We start from the raw sequence: 27018 nt of genomic DNA, 5'->3' as shown, positions 1-27018 counted from the left end.
GTTAAAGCTAAATTAAACTAAGCCATCCTTGTATGGCCACAGAAACTAGCAAAAGCCTGTATCCAAATTCCTATGACTCATTTCCAGCTCGCTTTCCATTTGGTCCATGGGCAGCCTATCACAAGGCAAAGGTAACACTTCCCCTTTGACTTCCAAGTTGATGCCACCAAATAAGGCACGAACCAAGGAAAGATATCTGTTGGTAGACAACAGAGTATGCATACCAGACTTAAGCAGAGAGTGAATCATTAGATAGTGAACACTCCTTGGAACCATGTCAAACCAGAAGTCACAGCTCTCACTCAAAAAAGAAAAAAAAAGTGGGAAAACAGGACCATTCAAGCATAGGAGAATCCTCTATAGAATGGGGTAACCTCAGGGGGGTGTGTGTGTGATGCGGGGTGGGGGAGATTAAGTCTACTACTCAAGGTTCTAAGTTACCAGTTATCTGGGAGCTCAGAAAAATGTATCTACTAAAAATACACATAAAAATAATTTAATTTATAAATAATAAACGTGGAAACGGGGATCAAAATAACAAAAGATAAGGAACTGCAAAGCACCAATCAGACCTGGAATCCAATTCTAAGTAATTACCTTGGACAAAGAGTCTAGCTATTTAACCTTTCTCCCTTATCTTTACAATAAGCATAATGATGGCAATAAAAACACAGTCATCCTTTGCTGATCACTTCCTATTGGACAGATAATGAGGTAAGCATTTTACATGCTTTCTTCCATCTCAGTCCTCATCCCTATACTATTTTGTACGCATCATTATTCCCAAGGAGAATCAAAGAGATGAAGTAATTTGCCCAAATTTATAATCAATTTGTAGAACCAAGAAGTGAACAAGTTTGAGTTTTTAATCATTATATTTCAAAGGGTGATTGTGAGGATTAAACTTAAGTTAAAATTTAAGTAAGAAAAGCAACTTGTAAAGAGCTAACTCTTCGTATGCGCTCCCTAAATGATGGTTTGTGTCCCTTCCAGGTTTTATTCACAATCATTGTCATAATCTCCACAAAGAAGGTGCAGTAAGGCTCAATCCTCCATTGCCAACTCTCAAACCATTTACTGCCACAGTCACTAAATTCCTGATCAGCTAATTGGGGAAGGGGAGGCCAGGAGAAGGCCCTCCCCCCAAAGCTGTCCCTCCCCATTCCAGCTAGAGGACTCAGAACCTAGGAGGCACAGGGGAAGGAGTGCAAACAAGGGCACTTTTTTCTCTGGGGGTTAGTTTCCCTTTGGAAGAAGGGAGCTGAGGGGACATGGAACCACAGCAAAGGGCGCTCTGTGCAAGTGACAACTTCTCAGGTCCTGTCTCTTCTTCAAAATGAGTGATAAGTAACTGCACACACTTCACAAAGATACTGAATTAAACAATTCCCCAAAAGTGCTTAGCAGAGTGCGCATGACTGTTGGTAGAATGGTTACTGAACGGTAACCATTTAGTAAATGGTACCTATTATTGTTAATTGCCATTACTATGACTATCATCATCATCCCAACTCCAGCATTCGAAGTGTCTATTAAGCCGGCGGATTTCTTCATGAATGACTTTACAAATGAATTTGTAAATTCGTGAATTTACAAATGTATTCACCGGCACTTTTAAAGAGCGACCCTAGAGCCCTGTACTTATAGCGCTTTCTCTGCCACACTGACCACATTTTCTCCCTCCAGGGGAAGTCTGCAACTTGCAGGACAGCCATGACAGGACCAGCAAAGACTTCCTTCCCCTTCTCTCTCCACTGCCCGGCGAGGCTAGAGTTGGACTTCCGAAGCCCGCCCACATCAGTGTCCATTGGTCGCCTCGTCGCTGGCGTGATTAAAGCCCCGCCCCCATTTCTCTGGGACCACTCTGAGGCCACCTCCGGAAGCGCAGGGGCCTCGGAGGAGGTCCCGCGATGCATCCTGGGTTTTGTAGTACATCTGTAGGACTGTAGCCTGAGAGTGGGTTTTCGCCATTCGGGAAACTACAATCCCCAGCAGCCGGGCGGAGAGCGGGGGTTGGGGGTGGGGGGCTCGCATCACGTGGGAGCTGGACCTGGGCGGGCGGGCTGGTTCTCTGTGCCGCGGCGGCGGCTGCTCAGGGCACCGGGGCCTTTTGTTTGGAGCGGCGGCGGGGGCCCCGGAGCGGCGAGGCCGGCGGCCTGCCCCTGCTTGCTCGGTCCCTGCCGCCCCTCGCGGGGGTAGGGGGCCGCCCCCTGGGCCGGGCCTAGCCTTAGGCGCCGCCGCCCCGCCCTTAGCCCGCCCAGCCCGGCCCGAGGGGAGGAACCGGCCCGGCCTCCCCGCTCGCCCCAGAGCCACCTCTGGAGTCGCAGCTACTGCCCTCCGCGCGCCGGACCAGAGGCTACCCCTCGCCCCTCAGGCAGACGCCATGAAGATCAAGGATGCCAAGAAACCCTGTAAGATGGGGGTTTGGGTGCGTCGGGTTGGGAGAGCACGTCAGGCCGCGTCTGGAAAGCCCTTGGCTGGGCGGCCTGCTTCGAAACTGGTTGCTCCCGCCGGCACCGCGCGCGGGATGGGGGCGGAGGGACGTTTTCAGCACCCGGTTCCAGGCTTTCTTCCCATCCCCCTAAGCTCTGCTGGCGAGCGCTTGCCGCCCCCCTGGCCATTTCTCGCACTTCCTCCTGAGGTCTGGGAGGTGCAAGCGGGAATTTTTGTTTCGGGGTTTGGCAGGCAAGATTAGAGCTACCAGTCGGCGCTCCCAGCTTCCTCTGAAGTAAAGCTGCAAGCTGTTGGTCACGGCTGTCAAATTGCGCGGGGACATTTATAACTTTTTTTTTTTAAATCTCTGAGCTTTTTGCTTGTGTCCTTGAAATCCACGGTTTCCGGGAGTTGTCACTGTTGTTATAATTAGAGCTTTTAAACACACGTGCGTGTAACCTACCGGTGGGTGATTACCATGGTTTGCTTTTATTTAGAATGACAAATACTTCATGGTTGTTAAAAGAGCAAAATTACTGGTATTCCCGCCACTCAGAGCAGACCTCTAAGGATGTTTTGGTGACTACTCATATAGAGATTTTTTAAGACTATAGAGCATGTACTTAAAATTTTTTCCCCCATATTTGAAGAGAGTATAGGTCGCTTTTATTTGCTTCCTTTTATTTTTAGACTATTTAAAACTTTTAGTCCTATAAATGGCTTATTTAATCACTCAGCCATTGTCAGCCATTGTCATACTTGAAATCCATTCTTCAGGGCCACTAGGAATACGGGATGCATGCGTCTGTCTTAGAATTGTATTGGTATTTTGCCATTTTACAGTGTCGTGTGATTCTCCCAGCAGTTCTAGGAAATCTCTTGGTGTAAAAACGGAGCAAGATCTTGCCTTTTACCGCCCCTCCGGTTTTTTGAAAACCTCTGTGGAGAGTCAACATACCAAAGCACTCTGAAATCTGCTAATTGTCATTTAAATGTGAGATAATTTAGTTTTAATTTAATGCTGAGGAAATTGAACTTACTGGGCACCAGAGTAACTTTTCCGAGGCTGCACCAACCTACTCTTTGCTAAATGAGTAGTCGGGCTCCTGACTCATAGTGCTGCGTCCTTTTTTTTTTGCACCTGTAGGGCATAGTCTGAATACTTAGGGAAGCACAAACCTTTCTGATCTGGTAGTTTTATCTGTCAACTAAAACACTTTAAAAAAAAATATTTGGCCGAGCTGGGTCTTTAATTGCAGCTGGGTCTCAAGTTTCCCAACCAGGAGTTGAACTCTGGCCTGCTGCGTTGGGAGTGCAGAGTCTTAGCCACTGAGCCACCAGGGAAGTCCCCTAAAACATTTTTTAAACAGTGATTTTTTTAAAAGAATGGTAGATAAAGAGTTCTCCTTCATCAGTGTATAAAATAGTGATGAAGGCTTTAATGACAGTAATATAGAAACACTTCTAATTTACTTTAACATTTGCTAAATTAAATGAATCTTAAACAGATGCTGTAAAGTAGAACAGTTGGACATCTTCCTTCAAAACATACGTTTTCTCAGCTTGTTTTAGAATTTCCATTTAGGAAAGTGAGTTTAACCATGACAAGCTTATATTCTGACCCTATGGTATTTTATTTTTGCCACGACAACAGTTTGATTACTTAGATTGGGCAAACTTGTATTCAGGTGTGGATACCATCTCTGTCAAAGGTGTTTCATATTTAGCAAAGATGATAATTAAGAGTTTATAAAATAAAGAGGTTGAGGACTAATACCTATTTTTATGTGTTTATTTTTTTATTTTATCTTTTAACTTTTTGTAGTGGGATATAACCCATTGACAAAGTTGTGGTGGTTTCTGGCGCGCAGCAGAGCAGCTCGGCCATAGGTATACATGTATCCATTCTCCCCCACACCCGCCTCCCATCCAGGCTGCCGCATAACATTGAGCAGAATTCCGTGCCCTATACAGTAGATCCTTGTTGGTTACCCATTTTCTTTTTTCTTTTTTTCATTTATTTCTACTAATTGGAGGCTAACCACTTCACAACATCGCAGTGGTTATCCATTTTAAATATAGCAGTGTGTATGTGTCCATCCCAAACTCCCTAGGAATCCCTCTCCCCCTCCCCTGGCAACCATAAGATCACCTAGTTTTTTAGAAGTAATTTACTTATTACTACATTGTGGTACATTGTGAGACCATTAATTATGCTGAAAAAGTCAGTTAATATGATTTATAAGCCTTAATAACATTTCCAGTTTCTAATATGCAGAAGATGACTTTACTGTCTACTCAGTTCTTTACAATAAAAATAAAGAACATCTTGTTTCTGTGCGGTGGTAAAGTATTTCAACTATGAACTGTTGTGGATAAATGGATACGTGTGTGTATATATATATGTGTGTGTGTGTGTGTATATCTGGAAAGTATTTTTTCTTTTTTTGGCCCAAGCTGTGCGACCTGTGGGATCTTAGTTCCCAGACCAGGGATGGAACCCTTGCCCCCTGCATTGGGAGCTCCGAGTCTTAAGCACTGCACTGCCAGGGAAATCCCTGGACAGTATTTATGATGTTTCAAACCACTCAGGTTAGCTAAAGAAATATTTTGTTTGTTTTGTCTTTGAGTTCTTGTATAGGGTTTCTTTTTTTAATTATAAATTTGGTAAGCACTTTGTGTGTAAGGCACTGTGTACATGCCCTGCATCGTTTACTCCTCAGAGGAGCACTCATAACTCATACTAATAACTCGTAGTATGTATCTCATACTAGTTAAACAAGTGACTTTGATGTAGCACACTTTCTTAACAGTTACATCAGTGTTAGAAAACATTGCTTTTTTGATTGATCACTAATAATACACCAGCTTATAAACCACATGCATGTATTTAACTAGAAAAGAAGAAAAGGAATTCATCTTCTAGGTTGTATAAGTAAAAGATGAACATTTGAAATTGTGTATTAATTTAACTCCAGGGGAAGAATGAAGTGAAACATTAATGAAAATTTTTTGCTAAAACCAAAATGATGGCAATATTTGCTTTACCTTTACTTGTGCTCTTCACTCTACTTAAATGATAGATAATAAAAATCTCAACAGTGGTGCTTCTCTGTATCTCAGCTCACATAACTTTTTAAGTTAAGGGTAAGCCTTTGTTTTGGTTACCTGTATGACATGCAACATGATTAACAAGGTGATAATAAAAGTTTTATATATAAAGGAATTCCCTGGCTGTCCAGTGGTTAAAGATTCTGGGCTTTCACTGCTTTGGGCCCAGGTTCTGTCCCTGGTTGGGGAACTTAAGAGCCCACCTGCTGCAGGACAACTAAGCCCACACACTGCAGTGAAGACCCAGTACAGTATATCTTCCCCCCATTTATAATATATATGTATATATATATACACATATATAATAATTTGGTGCAGTATAGGTTTGTATGCCTGCTTTGCTGATCCAAGCAGTCAGATACCTGAAGGTTCTGTCAAGACCAGAGAGAAGTATGTAGCATATATGTGCTGTTTGCTTCTGTGTAATTTGGCCTGTTTGTAAACTGAATCACTACTTAGGAAGGATCACTTCAAACAGATGGTAAGGTGCAATTGAAAGTGATAGTTTCTAATATCCCCTGAGATGTAACTAATTTATCAAAATGGGGGATATCTTCTGAAGCTTGTCTGAGGAATTATAATACTGAAGGTGTGAAAATGGTTTATTTTCTTAGTCTGTTTTAAAACAGCACTTTTATTTGGGATGATTCTTGAGAAGAGTGAAATGCCGTTTATTCGAGAACTTGAGCCATATCTGGAATTTACTAGTGCACGTGTCCAGTTTAGAATTTTGTTCCTTAAAATAATCCACTAATGTTTTGAACATTTTCAGCTTTTGCCTTCTCTTTCTGCTAAAGAACAATTAAATCTAGTTTGGCATAGTATCCCTTTGGGCTAAAATCTGCATGGGGCCAGTCGCAATTAAATAGCTCTTTAATACTTCTCCCCTACCCTTACCAACGCTTAATGAAAGACCAAACTTTTATTTAGTTAGTTTTGGCCACACCAAGCAGCTTTTTGCTTTGCTCGGTTCCCCAGCCAGGAATTGAACCCTGACCATGGCAGTGAAAGCTGGGAATCCTAACCAGTAGGCCACAAGGAAACTCCTGCACAGTTTGTTGGAAATGAACAGCCTGCCCTTGTGTCTAGAATATCTTCTGTTTAATTATCTGAAAAGACATTCAGTTTTCTTCTGTTGCATATATAATCTGCCTGGTAGGTAGCACTCTGCTTAAGCTGGTTCTGGATATTTTTGTTACTTATGGGGGACTAATATAGCAGTTCTCCTGGGCTTAGGTCAGAAGTAGAGTAGAAGCTCCTGTTTTGGAGGGTCACATAAACAGATCTTGAGAGATCTAGGAAATGCTCAAAGACTGGAGAAGGTAATGTTTATTTGCCATTATCAGAGGAGTTATTTATATTTATAGATTGTGTATTTTGTTCATTAGATGTGTATTTTCTTTTTTTTTCCCCCATCTTGACAGTGGAGAGTTTTATTCCCAAAAGAATATGCTTAGGCTATATGTAGGAAGTAGAATGCTTTTGCCCTGTAACCTACTTTTAACCTGTTCCTAGGCTAGAAGCAACAAAGCTGTTGATAGAGAGATTTGCCGTATTTCTTTAGAAAGTGATATTTTTCTTACCTCTTGAAACTATCAGTAGGCCTGTGGTTGTACTTAACTCTGTAGTTTTATTGCAAATAAATAAAGTTTAATTTCGTGGTCATTCTCCCTCTCACTTTGGTTAGTGACAGAGTAACCAGTTTGAATATTTGCTTTAATGGAACCGGCAGTTAGATCACTTACTAATGAAAGGAGTGGGTCATAATTAAGAGTATATATTTTCTGTGTTCTGATTGCCTCCTCCATACTTTTTGAATGGTGATTGCTTCTCTGGCATAAGGAAATAAATTCTAGAACTCTGCTGAACTGAAAGGATCCCAGTGCAGGAAAGAAGGGAGCTATCATGTTCTAGTTTGTATGTTATGGTTACTAAAACGTCATGATCTGCAATATAGCGTCTCCAGTTACCCCTCCTTTAAGAGCTGACACTAATGTTTTACTTATTTAAGATGGCCTCCATTGCTAGCCACCTGACAAAACTGAGAAAATTTAGCTTCTTCAGCATCTTAGTTGTTTATACAAATCTATAGGTGAGAAAAGCATAGTGCCTGTATAGAGAAATGTATAGAATCCTTTCTCATTGAATTGATGTTCCTGGTTTCTAATGGTACACTCATATCAAGCAAATATGAATGTTTAAGAAACAAAGTAGAATTTTAGAGGGAATTACTTATCCTTGACAACTTATACATAATGAACTGTAAAATACCCGCTGTTAGGCATTTTGTAATCTACGTATCTTAACTATGAAATTAGTTTTCATTCACTGTCATGATGATTAAGATCCCAGAGAAGAGAAACAGACCTTAGGGAAACAAAGGTTTTGACAGGTTAATGGTTTTTCCAGTGTCATACAGCCCAGTTAGTAAGAGTACCAAGTCCCAAATCCAGATGATGCTACCCACCCGAGTGTGCCTGTCTCCAAGTAGGTTAAAACTTCAACGTTATCAACAGCTGATTTTTATTAACCAGAGGCCCTTAGAGAAGCCTAGTAAGTTTAATGGGCAAAGAAAAAAGGTTCTTATTAGGAGGTTCTTTTCTCTTGGGTTACTTAACATGATTCTAGACCAATTTTATTACATCAAAATCTTTTTAGAAACATTTTCTTTTTCTTTTTTTTTTTTTTTAGAAACATTTTCAAAAGGTGATGACATATTACTATTAAGACAAAATTGGTTCTATTTTTTGTCTTAATCTCCTGGAGCACATGATAAATATATAATAAATGAAAAGAAATGCCTATCAGAGCAAGAATTAAAACATCCTTGGGATCCAGGAATGCTAGGTTTCAGGGTTTTTAGAAAATTCACAGAGTAACACTTTGAAGGGAAAAGGGTGAGTTGCACACAGAAGATGTGTCTTATCTCATACGTTGACTGAGTGCATGGTTCACAGTAAATAAAGTTTGTGGCTAATTAACTAGTTCCTAATTTGTATTTCCAAAATCAAGGTATATATTTTTATTTTTTATCCACAGCTTTCCCATGGTTTGGCATGGACATCGGTGGAACTCTGGTAAAGCTATCATATTTTGAACCTATTGATATCACAGCAGAGGAAGAACAAGAAGAAGTTGAGAGCTTAAAAAGTATCCGGAAATATTTGACTTCTAATGTAGCATATGGATCCACTGGTATTCGGGATGTACACCTTGAACTGAAAGATTTAACACTTTTTGGCCGGAGAGGGAACTTGCACTTTATCAGATTTCCAACCCAGGACCTGCCTACTTTTATACAAATGGGAAGAGATAAAAACTTCTCAACATTACACACGGTGCTATGTGCTACAGGAGGTGGTGCTTACAAGTTTGAAAAAGATTTTCGCACAGTAGGTATTTCACTCAGAGGCAAAGACTGATATCCATTCTCTTCAATTTTTAAAATATGAGGCTTGGTTTCTGTCTGGTATGTTCCTTAGACTGGTTCTCTGTGCTGACACAGAGGAAGTATATATTCTTGACTTGCCCTTTTTACAAGAACAGTGTCGTTAGGATATCTGCTTTACGGTGTGTGTTGGTCTCTGCCATGCGTGGGCATGGAGTAGCCTAGGTACACGCGCCCACTGCCCCTGAGCCCCCTCCCAGCCCGCTAGGTGTCGCAGAGCGCTAGGCCGCGCTCCTCGTGCTGTGAAGCACATCCCGCTGGCTGGCGGTTTCACATTGGCATGGCAAAGAGTCCGCCTTCCAGTGGAGGTGAGGCAAGAGGTATGGGCTCAATCCTGGGTTGGGAAGATCCCCTGGGGTAGGAAATGGCAACCCACCCCAGTATTCTTGCCTGGAAAATCTCAGGGACAGGAACCTGGCAGGCTGTGGTCCGTAGAGCTGCAAAAAGTCAGCGGTGACAGCACACATGCAGCACATGTTCCAGTGGGGCTCTCTCAGTTCGTCCCACCCTCTCCTTCCCCAGCTGTGGACACAAGTGTGTTCTCTATATCTGTGTCTGTGTTGCTACCCTGCAAATAGAGACATCAGTACCGTTTTTCTCAATTCCATATATATGCGTTAATATATGGTATTTGTCTTTTTGACTTAGTTCACTCTGTAAAACAGGCCCTAGGTTCATCTACCTCACTCGGTTCAGTTCAGTTGCTCAGTTGTGTCTGACTCTGCGACCCCATGAACTGCAGCACGTCAGGCCTCCTGTCCATCACCAACTCCCGGAGGCCACCCAAACACATGTCCATTGAGTCGGTGGTGCCATCCAACCATCTCATCCTCTGTCATCCCGTTCTTCTCCTGCCCTCAATCTTTCCCAGCATCAGGTCTTTTCAAATGAGTCAGCTCTTCACATCAGGTGGCCAAAGTATTAGAGTTTCAGCTTCAACATCAGTCATTCCAATGAACACCCAGGACTGATTTCCTTTAGGATGGACTGGTTGGATGTCCTTGCAGTCCAAGGGACTCTCAGGAGTCTTCTGTAACACCACAGTTCAAAAGCATCAATTCTTTGGCGCTCAGCTTTCTTTACAGTCCAACTCTCACATGCATACATGACCACTGGAAAAACCATACCCTTGACTAGACGGACCTTTGTTGGCAAAGTAATGTCTCTGCTTTTTAGTATGCTGTTTACGTTGGTCATAACTTTCCTTCCAAGGAGTAAGTGTCTTTTAACTTCATGGCTGCAGTCACCATCTGCAGTGATTTTGGAGCCCAGCAAAATAGTCAGCCACTATTTCCACTGTTTTGCCATGAAGTGATGGGACCAGATGCCATGATCTTAGTTTTCTGAATGTTGAGCTTTAAGCCAGCTTTTTCACTCTCCTCTTTCACTTTCATCAAGAGGCTCTTTAGTTCTTCTTCACTTTCTGCCATAAAGGTGGTGTCATCTGCATATCTGAGGTTATTGATATTTCTCCCGGCAATCTTGATTCCAGCTTGTGCTTCCTCCACTGTTCAAATTCATTCTTTGTGGCTGAGTAATATTCCGTTGTAAATATGTACAACTTATTTATCCATTCATCTATATGACTTAGTTTTGATTGGAGCATTTAAAAACCTTTATACCGTGAGTAAAAATTGGCCAGAGTTGGGCCTATTATACATAATATTTGGTAAACCATGCTAAACTTAGGAACTGCTACAAAGTTACAGTAAAGGTAGATTCCAGTGGATTTGGTAGTGTGCAAAGCCAGATATAAATGGGGCTTGAAATATTTTCATATTATTATCCTGTGTTTGCTTGGTTTTTTGAGTATTAATCTAATCATCTCTCCTAAGGACACTCATCTTCCCAGACTCCAACTGAAGTTTGTATGTTTTGATTAATAGACACCTGAATGAAGTTCCTATTACCCCTTTTTTTCTTGTGTTTTATATCATCAATCCCACCACATTCCAGTCTTGAAGTGAGGGGGGTCATTTGGATGTGGCAAGAGGATTGTGCAAACAGTGATTTTTGTGCTAGTGGGGGTTTGCCAAGCTTCCACTCCTTTCCATTAGAACAAAGATTAAAAAGTTGATACTTGGATTTACTGAAATTTGTTTTTCTTGAAAATATGTATGCTGCTGCTGCTTCAGTCTCTTCAGTGTCTTGACTGTGTGCGACCCCATAGACGGCAGCCCACCAGGTTCCCCCGTCCCTGGGATTCTCCAGGCAAGAACACTGGAGTGGGTTGTCATTTCCTTCTCCAATGCATGAAAGTGAAAAGTGAAAGAGGACCATTTAAATATGCATGTGAATTTCTCAAATTCATGTAAGAAAAATTTAATAGAGTATAAGTGATCACTTATATGGCTCACAGAAGTGAATACCTTGTAATTTGGGGTAGCTTAAAAGTCTATAAATTTTTACTAAAAATTTTTATGATGAGTAGTACTGACTTGTATTCAGTTTATTGAGTAATCTGACCATAAATTTCATGAATTTGAAACCAGTTTGTTTGGATGTGTGATACTTAATGGTTGCTAGTGTTCTTGCCAAAAGGAGTGTCCTTGAAGCCACCTCTTGTCAAGCCATTGGAAATGCTGGTATTCAAATTACAGAGTTCTAATTTTTCTTAAAAGAAATACTAGTATTTTCTAGTGATGAGGTTTTATAATATTTGTTTTTGTTGGTGTTCAGTCATTTACTAAGCTAATATTTGAGCATCTAGTATTTGTTAGGTTATTGTGCTAGACACTGAGAACTCAGCTAGGAATAAGACACGGACTAGGCTGTCAAAGACTACAGTTTCCTAGACCACATGGTGAAGTGAGTTACAAATAGAAGTACAGTGCATTATAATTAATACTATTGCTATGAAAAGAGATGCCATGGAAACTCAAGGAGGATACCTGATAAGTATCCTCAGGAGTGATACCTGATAAGTCCTTAGAGAATGGGAAAGCATTATCAAAGCTGAGATCTTTTATAGCAAATATAATCTACTCTTTACTAACCAAAAGTGAATTTAATAATTTCACATTAGTACTGAAACTATAATATAAAGATAGGAAATTAAGGTATAACTGATTAATTTTGTATATCAGTAAGTAGAAGTAGGTAGATTCTCTGGTAGGGTCACACAGGAGGGCATAATGAAGTAGTTAGATTTAGATGCTTGTATGGACATAGATTAGGGCTTTCCAGATGGCTCAGTGGTAAAGTATCCTGCCAGTGCAGGAGACGCAGAAGACACAGGTTTGATCCCTGGTTTGGGAAGGTCCCTTGGAGAAGGTGATGGCAACCCACTCCAGTATTCTTACCTGGAAAATTCCCTGGATAGAGGAGCCTGGTGGGCTGTAGTCCATGCCATCGCAAAGAGTTGGAGAGGACTGAGCAACTGAGCACTCACTTACGCACGTACATAGATTGATCTTAATTTCTAAAGCCACACATGTGTTTTATTGGAGAATCAAATATGTAAGTGGTGTTGCTATTGTGATATAACTCTCCAGGATGCTAAACAACACAAGGTAAAGTTCCAAACAGAAGTGCAACACTCCTTAGTTTATATGATGGTTTCAGTCCTTGCAAATTTAGCATGTGTTTAAAACCGTGTAAAAAATACCTTGTATTTATACACATAGATAAAACACTTGTTTACATAGGTTCAGGCTATTAAAAGCATTTTCCTACTACTGTCTAAACAAAAATATCTGCCAGAATGTTCAAAGATAATGCAGAAAAAGGGTTAATTCTTTGTTTTGCACAAGTGCCCACCCACTCCAGATATCTGGTACCCCACCCAAGTAGTTGCCCACTCCTCCCCATCTTGGTGAAAACTAAAATGTCCCCACAGATTTCCAGAATGTCTCTAGAAGAAATACGACCACTCCTGAGAACCACTGGATTAAATGAAGCCCCTGAGAGATTTTGGGGCTTCAAAATCTCTTACAAAAGAAAACAAGTAAAAACACAGGGGTTGTAGCTGGTTTTGAAGTTTTGTGAAGTACATGAAAATTATATAGTTAAGTATTTTGAATGCTATTCTTTGTTCACTTTATAAAGCTTCTTTTGGGGTTTGTTCACAGATTGGAAACCTCCACCTGCACAAGCTGGATGAACTTGACTGCCTTGTGAAGGGCTTGCTGTATATAGATTCTGTCAGTTTCAATGGACAAGCAGAGTGCTATTATTTTGCCAATGCCTCAGAACCTGAGAGGTGCCAAAAGATGCCTTTTAACCTGGATGATCCCTATCCGCTCCTGGTAGTGAACATTGGTTCGGGAGTCAGTATTTTAGCAGTCCATTCCAAAGACAGCTATAAACGAGTAACCGGAACAAGGTAGTAGCATTTTTATTCTTAGAGCAGCATTCATATTGTTTTATTCTTACAAATTGTGAAGTCTTTATATACATATGGTAGCTTCATCAGAAAAAATGTATTGTGCAATAGCTAAAAATGTAGATATGTAAGTAAAAGTTACAGTGTTACAGATAGTACTGTTTTATAAGGCATGTGTGTAGACTCAAACTAAAATCATGAGATGTTTGTATTTGGTTAGTGTCAGTTGTCATTAAAATTTCCATAATGAAGTGTGACTTTTTATCTGGAATTATTCCAATAATACTTTTATTTTCCAAAACATTTTTCTCATTTTTATATAGATATATTTAAGCCTAAAGCTTACCACATGCTTATTTGATTCATATTTAAAGTACAGAGTATTTGGGGTTTCCCTGGTGGCTCAGTGGTAAAGAATCCATCTGCCAATGCAGGAAACATGGGTTTGATCCCTGATCTGGGGAAATCCCACATGCTGCTGAGCAACTAAGCTCAGCACCATGCACCAAGCTCAGCCCATGCATCACATAATTGAACCTGTGCTTTAGAGCTTGGGAGCCGCAATTACTGATGCCTGCACACTAGAGCCCGTGCTCTGCATCAGGAGAACCCACCACAGTGAAAAGCCGGTGTACCACAGCTAGAGAGTAGACCCCGCTGTGGTGTTGCCCATGCAGCAGCAGAGACCAGGGTAGCCAAAAATAAATTGTTTTTTAAGTTGAAGTATTTAGCAACCTTGTAATTAATTCAGCAGGATGAATTTAACATAAGCTCTTACTTGGTGGCTCAGATAGTAAAGAATACGCCTGCAATGCAATTTAGGAGAACCAGTTCAATCCCTGGGTTGGGAAAATCCACTGGAGAAGGGAACGGCTACCCACTCCAGTATTCTTTCCTGGAGAATTCCATGGACAGAGGAGCCTGGCAGGCTACAGTTCACGGGGTCACAGAGTTGGACATGACTGAGCAACTTTCACTTTCTTTTCTATAATACCTGAAATACAGATGTGAAATGAGATTTTTAAATTTTCCTTATGATTCTCATATGTACTTTATCAACTTTTAAGGAAACTTGAGGAAGATAGATTTTAGGATTCTTAAATTGGGTTGTTTTGTGGCAGCGAGGGTGTGGGAGGGGAGAACACTTTATTTTTTGGCCGCTTGGTACATAACGTGTGAAATCTTAGCTCCTATACCAGGGAACAAACCACGGCCCCTGCTTTGGCAGTACAGAGTCTTAACCACTGGACTGCCAGCGAAACCCCAGAAAAACTCCTTTTAATGTCGATATATTACGCCTATTTGAATGGTACTTTAATTAGTATTTTATTTCTATGGGGACTGAAAATCTACCTCTGTTGTAACTCTAAGCCAAAGATTTACAAGGAAGTATTACCTACTTAAGTCAATTAAAAAAGATAGAAATTCAGTCTGTTAACTAAATTCCAACAGTGATTCAGGAGTAGAACCTGTTAGAAATTCAGGTGAGACTAAAGGAGCAAAGGTTTTGATTTTAAGGATTAGAGAAATATGATTTCATTTTATGAGCATATTCAAAGAGTATTAGAACCAGGTTAATTTCTGTCTTTAAATGATCTCACTGTATTCATTTCAGAGTCATGTACATGTTTATGTATTGACTTAGAATTACACTTTTCTTCCTTTTAATTTGTGTGGTGCTAACTTTTTTTTTTTTAACACTCCCTTTTCATGCACACAAAGATGTGTAGTTTTAGCAGTTACAAAGTGTGAGGTATCAGGTGACAATATTAGGAGATACAAAAGGTCTCCTGTGTCGTTTCTACAACAAGATTTTTTTCCTTTGGTTTATTTGATCTGACAAGTTTGGTTTGCCATGCATTTTTCTTAGGTTTAGTAAATGTTTTCTGTTCGTGTGTTTAATTGAATAAGTGAGTGCTCCATCCTTTTACATTGGAGAAAGAATACATTGTGTAACTGCAACTTACGCATTTTGTTTGTTTTCTTTAGCCTTGGAGGGGGTACCTTTCTGGGTTTATGTAGCTTGTTGACTGGCTGTGAAAGTTTTGAAGAGGCTCTTGAAATGGCGTCAAAAGGTGACAGCACACAAGCTGACAAACTCGTCCGTGATATTTACGGGGGAGATTATGAAAGATTTGGTCTGCCTGGGTGGGCTGTAGCATCTAGGTAAGTTTAACATTTACACTGTTATTAAGCTTGCTTACTTAGTTTTTAGAAAGCAGTGTATCAGGAAGTTGTAAGGGGGCTTCCTTTTACCCAGTTCAGTTACAAGTTTTGAACATCTGTGTGATTTCAAAATTAAATTTACGTTAAGAAGTCTCCTCTCAGTGCACTACAGGAAAATGTTTTTATTCATTCTTGAGTATCCTTCCAGTGTTTCTCTTTGCAAATACAAATATATATCCTTATCTTCCTCTTATAAAAGGTAACTTTTAGAAGATAATGTTAAAATACTATTATATAGCATTTTATAGCATACTGTATACAGTTCGCTCTCCTTACCATGGTTCTGCACCTACATAATCAACCATCCTCAGATTGAAAATATGTCCCGAAAGTTGCAAAAGCAGAATTTGAATCTGCTGCACCTAGGCAGCTATTTACATAGTGCTTATATTGTGTTAAGGAATATGGAGATGATTTAAAGTATATATATATAGGTTATATGGAAATACTACATCATTTTGTACAAGGGACCTGAGCGCCTACTGATGTTGGTGTCCAAGGAGGGTCCTGGAGCCAGTCCTTCATGGATGAGAGGGATGGCTGTGTCGCCTGTAACAGCAGTATTTCCTAGTCTGTTTGCCTGTTCCCTTACCTCTCTCTCTTTTTTCCCTCTTTTTCTGCCTCCATCTTCCTCTTTGTCCTCCCTTTTCTCCCTCCCCTCCTTCCTTCTCTCTCTTTCTTATGAATAGCTTCATGGTATTTCATTGTGTGACTATCAGTTTGATGTATGTTTGGGTTGTTCCCAGTGTTTGCTATGTGCAGTTCATTGGGTCATTAACTTTGTACATGTATACCTTATTTTGCATATGTATAGATTTATCTGTAGGCTGTAGTTCCAAAATGTGTGAGATGTTGCTTGTTATCAGCAGATTTGATTTTGTTTTTCATTTCTCTACAGTTTTGGGAATATGATTTATAAGGAGAAGCGAGAATCTGTTAGTAAAGAAGATCTAGCAAGAGCTACTTTAGTTACTATCACCAATAACATTGGTTCTATAGCACGAATGTGTGCTGTTAATGAGGTAAATTTTTTTAATTACATGAAAAATTTGAGTTGGAGTTTTCTGTACATGTAGCAGGTTTCTTTAGGATTCTTAAGGAGGCCTCTAGGATTGAGATCTCTTAATCCATTAAATCCCAAGGTACACTAATATATATATTACCTACCCAACTGTGATACTTCATTTAAAGAAAGTAGCAGATCATTCAAATCGGAAATTAGGACAAAGATACTTACATTTATCCAGGAACCTTTTCAGAAATATATGGCCTAAATATCTTGAAATTGTAAAATAGAGATTCCCTCTAAACAGTAAAACATTTTGAGGCAATATTGAAAATGTGGGTGTTTTTTTTTTTTTTTTCCCTTCCTGTTAATGTTGCATTTGATGATGAGTGAAGTACTTGGAAGTTTCCTTACTGCCCTCGGCTTCTTTACAGTGCTGCCTTGTTGCATATGGATCAAGCAGCATTGTACAGGGCTATGAGGGCACTGAGACTTGCTCTTCACATGGCATTTGAATGGCGTACTCTTACACAGAGCATGGGCTGCTAGATTTACCTCATAATTGGGTTATTTTTATTTGAAGAAGATTGTTCAATTCTGCCTCCATGCAGTAGGTGTGTATGCCCATTTAGTTTTTGTAAATATCAAATATGTTGTAAATGAGTTGGAAATTGTACTTTATGAAGGAATTCTTCATTTGTTCACTCTTTTGTTTATTCATTGAATAGATTTTTGCAGAGTATCATTTGCCAGGTATTGTTTTGGGCACTTGAGGTAAATTAGTGAAGAAAACAAAAATCCCTGACTTGAGCTTACAGCTGTTCTAGTGATAAGTAAATAAGTAAATTGTTTAGTATTAGGTAGGAAATGCTATTTTTTAAAAAGGGAAAATTAGGGACTTTCCCGGCGGGTCAGGTAGTTAAGACTCTGAGCTTCTCTTTGCAGGGGTTGTGGGTTCAATCCCTGGTCAGGGAACTAAGATCCTACATGCCAGGTGCAGCAAAAAAAAAAAAAAAAAAGAGAAAATTAAACAAAGAGAATTATGAGTAGAACACAGACTGGCAGAGGATAAATTGCTAAGTAATTAGATAGTTAAAGGAAGGCTTTGTTGAAAATGTAACTCTTAGGCAAATAATTTGAAGAAGGTGAGAGATTCACGGGTGCAGATATTTGCGGAAAGGGAGGCTCCAGCAGAGAGGACAACTGTGCAAAGGCCTGAATTAATCCTCTGATTAGTCTAAATTTAAAGTCAGAATTCTGTCTTTTAAGTTTCTTTATAACAGTGTAGTAAGTTGGTTGAGGGAACTACTAGCAGGTGTTTTAACCTAGATTTGGGAAATAGTTAACTTCGGGGGGCTGACAGTAGTCTGGGACCTTTTTTATTAGCTATTACAGGTCCATTTTCACTGACCAGTTAACAGTAATTAAGGCCATACACCACAAGACACCAAGTCACAGGTTCATGAAATACTGTGTTTGGTTGCTCTGTTACATCCAATTCTTGTGACCCCATGGCCTATAGCCCACCAGGCTCCTCTGTCCGTGGGATTTTCAGGCAAGAATATTGGAGTGGGTTGCCATTTCTGACCCAGGGATTAAACCCTAGTCTCCTGCATTACAGGCAGATTCTTTACCACTGAGCCATTCAGTTCAGTTAAGTTGCTCAGTTGTGTCCGACTCTTTGCGACCCCATGGACCATGGCATGCCAGGCCTCTCTGTCCATCACCAACTCCCGGAGTCCACCCAAACCTGTATCCTTTGAGTTGGTGATGCCATCCAACCATCTCATCCTCTGTCGTCCCCTTCTCCTCCTGCCCGCAATCCGTCCCAGCATCAGGGTCTTTTCCAGTGAGTCAGCTCTTCGTATCAGGTGGCCAGTTATTGGAGTTTCAGCTTCAACATCAGTCCTTCCACTGAACACCCAGGACTGATACCTTTCAGGATGGACTGGTTGGATCTCCTTGCAGTCCAAGGGACTCTCAAGAATCTTCTCCAACACCACAGTTGTTCAAAAGCATCAATTCTTCTGTGCTCAGCCCTCTTTATAGTCCAACTCTCACATCCATGCATGACTACTGGATAAACCATAGCCTTGACTAGACAGACCTTTGTTGGCAAAGTAATGTCTCTGCTTTTTAATATGCTATCTAGGTTGGTCATAATTTACCTTCCAGGGAATAAGCGTCTTTTAATTTCATTACTGCAGTCACCAGCTGCAGTGATTTTACAGCCCCCCCAAATAATGTCAGCCACTGTTTCCACTGTTTTACCATGAAGTGATGGGACTGGATGCCATGATCTTAGATTTCTGAATATTAAGCTTTAAGCCACTTCATCAAGAGGCTCTTTAGTTCTTTACTTTCTGCAATAAGGGTGGTGTCATCTGCATATCTGAGGTTATTGATATTTCTCCCGGCCATCTTGGTTCCAGCTTGTGCTTCTTCAGCCGAGCTTTTGTCATGAAGTACTCTGCGTATAAGTTAAATAAGTAGGGTGACAATATACAGCCTTGACATACTCCTTTTCCTATTTGGAACCAGTCTGTTGTTCCATGTCCAGTTCTAACTGTTGCTTCTTGACCTGCATACAGATTTCTCAAGCGGCAGGTCAGGTGGTCTGGTATTCCAATCTCTTTCAAAATTTTCCACAGTTTATTGTGATCCACACAAAGGCTTTGGCATAGTCAGTAAAGCAAAAATAGATGTTTTTCTGGAACTCTCTTGCTTTTTTGATGATCCAGCAGATGTTGGCAATTTGATCTCTGATTCCTCTGCCTTTTCTAAAACCAGCTTGAACATCCGGAAGTTCACGGTTCATGTATTGCTGAAGCCTGGCTTGGAGAATTTTGAGCATTACTTTACTAGCATGTGAGATGAGTGCAATTGTGTGGTAGTTTGAGCATTCTTTGGCATTGCCTTTCTTTGGGATTGGAATGAAAACTGACCTTTTCCAGTCCTGTCGCCACTGCTGACGTTTCCAGATTTGCTGGCATGTGGAGTGCAGCACTTTCACAGCATCACCTTTTAGGATTTGAAATAGCTCAACTGGAATTCCATCACCTCCCCTAGCTTTGTTTGTAGTGATGCTTCTTAAGGCCCATTTGACTTCACATTCCAGGATGTGTGACTCTAGGTGAGTGATCACACCATTGTGATTATCTGGGTCATGAAGATCTTTTTTGTACAGTTCGTCTGTGTATTCTTGCCACCTCTTCTCAATATCTTCTGCTTCTATTAGGTCCATATCATTTCTGTCCTGTATTGAGCCCATCTTTGCATGAAATGTTCCCTTGGTATCTCTAATTTTATTGAAGAGATCTCTAATCTTTCCCATTCTATTGTTTTCCTGTTTCTTTGCACTGACCACTGAGGAAGGCTTTCTTATCTCCTGGCTATTCTTTGGAACTCTGCATTCAAATGGGAATATCTTTCATTTTCTCTTTTGCTTTTTGCTTCTCTTCTTTTCATAGCTATTTGTAAGGCCTGCTCAGACACCATTTTGCTTTTTTCAGTTCAGTTCAGTCACTCAGTCGTGTCCGACTCTTTGCGGCCTCATGAATCACAGCATGCCAGCCCTCTTGTCCATCACCAACTCCTGGAGTTTACTCAAACTCATGTCCATCGAGTTGGTGATGCCATCGAGCCATTTCATCCTCTGTCGTCCCCTTCTCCTCCTGCCCCCTATCACTCCCAGCATCAGGGTCTTTTCCAATGAGGCAACTCTTTGCATGAGGTGGCCAAAGTATTGGAGTTTCAGCTTCAGCATCAATCCTTCCAATGAACACCCAGGACTGCTCTCCTTTAGGATGGACTGGTTGGATCTCCTTGCAGTCCATGGGACTCTCAAGATTCTTCTCCAACACCACAGTTCAGAAGCATCAATTCTTTGGCGCTCAACTTTCTTCACAGTCCCAACTCTCATAGCCATACGTGACCACTGGAAAAACCATAGCCGTGACTAGATGGACCTTTGGTGGCAAAGTAATGTCTCTGCTTTTTAATATGCTATCTAGGTTGGTCATAACTTTCCTTCCAAGGAGTAAGTGTCTTTTAATTTCATGGCTACAGTCACCATCTGCAGTGATTTTGGAGCCCCAGAAAATAAAGTCTGGCACTGTTTCCACTGTTTCCCCATCTATTTCCCATGAAGTGATGGGACCAGATGCCATGATCTTAGTTTGCTTTTTTGCATTTCTTTTCCTTGGGGATGGTCTTGAGCCCTGTCTCCTACAATGTCATGAACCTCCGTCCATAGTTCAGGTATTCTGTGTGTCAGATATAGTCCCTTACATCTATTTCTCACTTCCACGGTATAATCGTAAGGGGTTTGATTTAGGTCCTACCTGAATGGTCGAGTGGTTTTCCCTACTTTCTTCAATTTAAGTCTGAATTGGGCAATAAGGAGTTCATGATCTGAGCCTCAGTCAGCTCCCGGTCTTGTTTTTGCTGACTATGTAGAGATTGTACTGAACCATTGGGGAACCCAATTAAGGGCATTGTTTACACTATTCAAAAATTCAGTATGCAAAAATGTATACTCTAAATATATTATTGTGAGAGTAGATACAGATTTTCTGGAAGTTCAGACATTGCTTTCTCCATCAGTGATTTTTCTAATCTTAAAGGTACGTAAGGACGAAATTAATGAGTAGAATCTTAGCAAAGAGAGTGACTTGATAGGTTAGGCCGGGTACAGAGAATGCTGGAACCCTGGGGATTGGATGACCATGGCAGTATTCCAGTCAGTGTTATCTCCAGTGCTGTAGGTAAAGTTCTCATATCATTGCTGAGCATAAACTGCAACATGCTGACCAAGTTCACATCTTTTTAAAAAAACCCTAAACACATCTGAAATACTTTTCTTTGGTTTGTCTCTTTTTTTTTTTTTTTTGGTTTGTCTCCTTTTATCTCATCAGTAATGTTTTTCCAAATTACTTTCTTTGCTAAGTGTATTACTTATAGCCATTTTCAAAAACAAGTCTGTCTCTATATCATTTAGCTAGAGACTTTCCAAAACATTTCTTTTTTAATTAGGCTTTATTTTTTAGAGCAGGTTTAGGTTCACAGAAAAACTGAGTGGGAAGGACAGAGTTCGCATTCAGCCTTGACCCCACAGACGCACAGCCTCCCCGGCATCAGTGTCCAGCACCAGTTTGGATGTTTGTTGCAGCTGGTGAACCTACACTGACACCTCGCTCAGAGTCCATAGTTCACTTTTGAGCTTACTCTTCGTGTACATTTTATGAATTTTGACAAGTGTAGTGACTTGTCCTGAAGTAATTTTTTAAGCATTCAGGATTATGAAGGCACATACCAGGAATGTAGACGGCACTAATAAAAGATAGTAATTGTTCATATCTATAAATAGAGCTCTCATCTGTATTGTATTGTAAAATCTACCTGATAATTCTTTTTTCAAGTTATTTTCTTTCTTTTCTTTTAGAAAATAAACCGAGTTGTCTTTGTTGGAAACTTTTTGCGTGTCAATACTCTCTCAATGAAACTTTTGGCATATGCACTGGATTATTGGTCAAAAGGTCAGCTGAAAGCATTATTTCTGGAGCATGAGGTATGATAGTTTTGTGAATTTTAATAGCATGTTTTTGTATACAGGTTTCGTATATTGTTCCTTGCCTGGTACTTTTAAAGTAAAGTATAAAAATGTGATTTACCTGGATGGTGTATGGTTCTTGCGCTTCAGTTTGCGTTAGGGGGTGGGGGTCACTGGAACCTGGCAGGCATCCCTTTAGGATGAGAATCTCACAGTGGTTCTGTATCAGGGCTGTGAGCTCGTTAAATTCTGGGGTTGCTTGTGTACTTAGTGGATTTGTTAAATTGTTTTGCTTTTTCTCCCTGAGAGAACATATGTTAAATATGAACAGTAAAAAATATATATAATTTAGTAATGAAAATCTCCTTAATTCTCCCACCACAACCTCACCCCCACCTCCAGAGGTAACCTCAACCACTGTTAACATTTTTGGAGTTCATTTTTCAAGATTGTTTCTTTTCTTTCACTATATGCAGTTAATTTCTGACCTGACCAAATACCAGTTCACAAAATGTTTTGAATTATGTAAACTTACCTTGAATTAGTTTCTGTTCAGTTAGATACTTTATTAATCATCTTCATAATACGGATTCTGAGTATCTGTTCTGCTCTCACGAGCTTCCATGCGTCATTGCCCCAGCTCTTGCTATACAGGGGAGAACGGGCCGTCTTGCGCAGGCCCAGCGGGTGTGCCCTGTGCTGTGGGCGTGGCAAGCAGAGCCCAAGGAGCTTTCTTCAGGAAGAGCAAGGAGAGCACAGAATTGCAGTAATAGTCCTGGAAGCTTCAGTATCTAGAAGTCACTGTTTATGTATTTCAAAGGTCTATATCTTGAGAATACAGGCTTTAAGAAAAAATTTTTTTCAATAGCTGATAACAGATTGGTAGCTTTCCTCTTCTTCTTTTTTTTTTTTAAGTGTATAAACATTTATTAGAAAGTTAGGGAATTCCCTGGTGGTTCAGTGGTTAGGCTTCTGAGCTTCCATTGCATCAGGCACGGGTTTGATCCTGATCAAGGAACTGGGATCCCACAAGCTGTGTGGAGCAGCAGCCAAGTTGTCTGCTCTTTTATCCCATAAGCATCCATCCAGCTGCCTGTCAGCTGTTAAGATGTTTGATTACTGTCAAAAATGCCCTTGAAATCTTCAGGATAACAGAACATACACTTTTGCTTAGACCGCTTGTTCCTTGCATTGTAGCCACTACCTTCACACCCCAAGGTAGCCATCCTTTCTCAATTGATGTTCTTAAATAGATTATACCAAATATGTGTTTTTAATAATGGGTAATAATACATGCTAATTTAAAGCTGCACTGCATGAATAATTGTTTTTAAATTATGCAGGGATATTTTGGAGCGGTCGGTGCACTTCTTGGTCTGCCAAATTTCAGCTAAAGTATCAGGTTTATCTCTGCTAATGTCATTCAAGAGGAACTGAAAACCAGAGGCATTATTACTGAGTTATTTTTCACTGGGAACCAAAGGATAAAAGAGTAGCACTCTTCCTGTTGATTTTTAAATGTCAGAATGGTAAGCTGCTAAATGTTGCCATGTTATAAAGAGAGCTCCAGTAACATGAAATATTTCTAATTGGATTGCTTTTCTTTCTGTATATAGCCAGTGTTAAATCCTTAAATGCAATACAGCCTCTGATGATTGAGCTTCCTCTCAAAAAGACTTTATTTTATGTAGCCAGCATTGCAGTCCTGTATGTTCAAAGATGAATCTTAAAGTCTCAGAAATGTTTCGCTCATGAAAATAATTGATTCTGAATGTTTGTTACAAGTCTGTTCTGTGTGTGTGTTGGCTGCTAATACATGGATAGTAACATACCCTGTGTGGAAACTTATTGAAATGGCAATTAAAGATGATCGTTTTTATGTGATTTTAGAAATGTTAAGGAAATATTAATTATTCATTATTGTTTTCCAGACATATCTTCTCCCAAAAAGTGTGTTTATGTGATCTACCCCCAGAAGTATAACCTCTTTCAAATGCCATAATTTAATTGAAATACTGTTGTTAAACATTACCTGGAATTTCAGAGTGAACCCTAGGAAATGCACATAATTGGCGATACTGCATTTTTTGTATTTTGAGTTTATCAGTACATTTTAAAATGTTTTTTAATTGGAGGCTTAATTACTTACTTGAAAATCTGTTTGTTGAGGTTCCAGGATGATTCAAATGGGGTGTAGTTTATGTGTATTGGTAGGGTTTTGTTCTCTTTCTACACCACATCTATCTTAGGCCCAGAGTTAGTTAGCCATTTCTATTTAATTAGTTCTGAAGCATCAAAGCTAAAGACTTTCTTTTATGAACAGCAACAAAACATTTATTCTAAACGGATGTTATGGAAATCTAAAGGACAAATGGTTTTGAAACTGGGAATCTTGAGGCATTATTGCAGAATTATGAAAGGATCATTGTATATTCTGGTAATAAAAACATTATAGTTCCAAAATTTGTATATCCTTTTGCCTTGGAATTCTCTATTTTGAAGTCATTTTTAAATAATGTTATAAATTTTTTCAGATGTTTACTTTTGCAGTAACATTTTGGAGGTCCAATAATAGTTCAGCGAAGTTTTCTGAGACTGTTAGTGATGATTTAGGTAGTTGAAATACTTGGGAAAATTGGGAAAAAATAATTCACTTCCTTAAATTACATCTGGATGTAATCTGGATGTATTTTGAAAATCTGGATGTACTTGGAAGAGCTTAAAACTTGTTTACAGAAAGAAAGAAGTATTGCGATGTGTTTTTACAGTACAGTTTTGCTCTGTAAAGAACAATTTTCAGTTGACTCTCAAGAGCTGCTTGATAAAGATATTTCTCAAGTTTTGCGCTCAAATATTTAAACTTCAGTTTTCCTTTATCTGTAGACATGAACATGTGAATAATAGGAGTAATGTTCAGAGGGGAAAGCGTGTGAAGGTAATTTTTTAGAATTTAGAATATTTGGAACTTTGAATTCATTTCAGTCAGTGGTCATTTTGAAAATCTACAATTAAACATTTTCTACTTCAATGTTTCCATTTTGTGACTAGATATTTCAGCCCAAAGCTATCTATTTATTTTAGAATTTTGTGATTTGGGCATCTGTACAAAAAGACTTTGCTTTTAAATAATAGCTTTAAGTTTTACACTTGTGACAAACTGTATGTTAGCAGTTACAGGTTTGGGGCTGTCTTTAAAAAGGAAATAGAATGGTAAAATTATATAAAATTTAATTTGATCAATACTTTGGTTAATTTGGGACTATGATTCATACTTTCTGTGTTTTGAACCTGAAGCTCTGCCTGCTAAAATGCACATAAAGTGAATGACTTGGCTTTTCTCTTGTACAGTCTAGAATGACTGGAATAACTAATAAGTATTTCTTATAAGAACATAGAGTTGTGATAAAGGCTGCCAAGATTCTAGTTTTTTATTATGATCCCAGGAAAATGCTTGTAAGCATATAGTGGTAAATAGGTTTGGTTCTAATCCCAGTCAGCTTAATGCCTCAAAGCTCTAAGTACTTGAACAGTGCTGTCTAATAGAAATCAATATGAGAAATCAATGTCATTTTGTGTTTTCTAGTAGGCACATTTGAAAAATAAAAAGAAACAAATGAAATTCTTTTAAATTACATATTTTTATTTAATGCAGTGTATGTTACCATTTCAACATGTAATACATTTAAAAAGTTATGTAGGAGTTTTTTAAAGGATTGTTGCTACTTAGCGTTCAAAGTCAGCATATACTTCACACTTACAACTCAGTTTAGACTAATCCGTTTCAAGTTTTCAGTAACCACATTTGAGTAGTGGTTACTGTACTAGTGTAGTTTCTGGAACTAGCTCTTAAGACTATGAATATGGGAACCTAATTTTTTAAAAACAAAAAGAGGGAAAAGAAGTACCTTGTTTGGCCTAGTTTATTTTACTCAGGCTGTATTTCTGACCATTCCAAAAATTATCTTACATTGTATCCTGCCATCTCGTTATAGTATGTATCATTCTTCTAATGATACTAATAAAATTGTCCAAAACACATGCTGACCATCCTCATCAGTCTATCAAAATGTGTATTTCCTTCACTGAAGTAAATGTTTAAGACATTCCAGTGTCTTAAACTCCCCCCACCCCCACCCCGGGCATCTTGTCTAACTGAACTCTGAGAATTCTAAAGGACTAAAAAGAGACCCTTTTAATTCTTCATTGAGTTCCGTACACACAAAGAGAATCATGTTTATAACTTTTGTATTTGATTTTCAGTTTTAAACCCCAGCAATAACATTTTCAAATGCAGGGAGCACTGTCTGTCTGTTTTGGGGCTGGGTAAAGAGCACAAGGTCTTGAACCTTCCACCACCACTACCACCATCCCTTCCCACAGAAGATTACCTTTTAACTAGACTTGGAGAATTAATGGCCTTCTGTTCTACACCCTAACTTCTCCCAAGACAGCGTACTTGTAGACCTCTTTGTTTCTTGAAATGGGTGTCCCCTAGTCAGCTACTGTAGTTTAAATAGGTGGACTCTTAGTTTAGATAAAGTTAGTGCCATCGCCAGTGATATATGTTGTGTCTTGATAGTCCTTCTAGAAGTTCAGATTGTTTGCCAGATGTTAGACTTTATAAAGATACCTGAGTTTTTTACCTTGGTGTGCAAATGTGTTTGTTGTATTTTAAGCACCAGTTCCTAAAAGACCATTTCTGTAAGAAAAATGATGTAGCTCTAAGGGAAGAGATTTCTTCTGTGTCCAGTGGTACTCTTGCCTTCTAAGATCAGTCCACCACATCTTGCCTTGATTTCTAAGATTACATTCTTGGGTGGAAAGCTTAGCGAGGCAGTAGTTTCCAAATGTCCTTTATAACCACTCTGCTGATTATATGCAAAGTTTTTTATATCTTGTTTATTTTTTTTCTTTTGAGC

The 27018-nt window shown here is 39.5% G+C and overlaps 1 protein-coding gene across 1 annotated transcript; it reads left to right on the top strand.

The window, feature by feature from the left end:
- The first annotated feature begins 2035 nt into the window (after positions 1-2035).
- PANK3 (pantothenate kinase 3) lies at positions 2036-26314 on the top strand. The gene is made up of 7 exons (XM_043488819.1): positions 2036-2411; positions 8584-8936; positions 13063-13316; positions 15306-15482; positions 16441-16564; positions 21992-22117; positions 23443-26314. Exons 1-7 carry the CDS (start codon positions 2384-2386, stop codon positions 23491-23493), a joined length of 1113 nt encoding a protein of 370 aa, XP_043344754.1. The 5' UTR covers positions 2036-2383; the 3' UTR covers positions 23494-26314.
- The last annotated feature ends 704 nt before the right edge of the window (positions 26315-27018 follow it).

This window comes from Cervus canadensis, chromosome 16, assembly GCF_019320065.1.
Source record: "Cervus canadensis isolate Bull #8, Minnesota chromosome 16, ASM1932006v1, whole genome shotgun sequence".
In the NCBI taxonomy this organism is placed as follows: Eukaryota; Metazoa; Chordata; class Mammalia; order Artiodactyla; family Cervidae; genus Cervus; species Cervus canadensis.
The sequence above is the reverse complement of the archived record's forward strand: the minus strand, read 5'-3'. Positions and strand labels throughout refer to the sequence as shown.

Coding starts and splice junctions, on each gene's coding strand:
- PANK3 (XM_043488819.1), top strand. CDS start 2,384: ATGAAGATCAAGGATGCCAAGAAACCCT. Junction 2,412..8,583: donor CAAGGATGCCAAGAAACCCT/GTAAGATGGGGG, acceptor TTTTATCCACAG/CTTTCCCATGGTTTGGCATG. Junction 16,565..21,991: donor GAATGTGTGCTGTTAATGAG/GTAAATTTTTTT, acceptor CTTTTCTTTTAG/AAAATAAACCGAGTTGTCTT.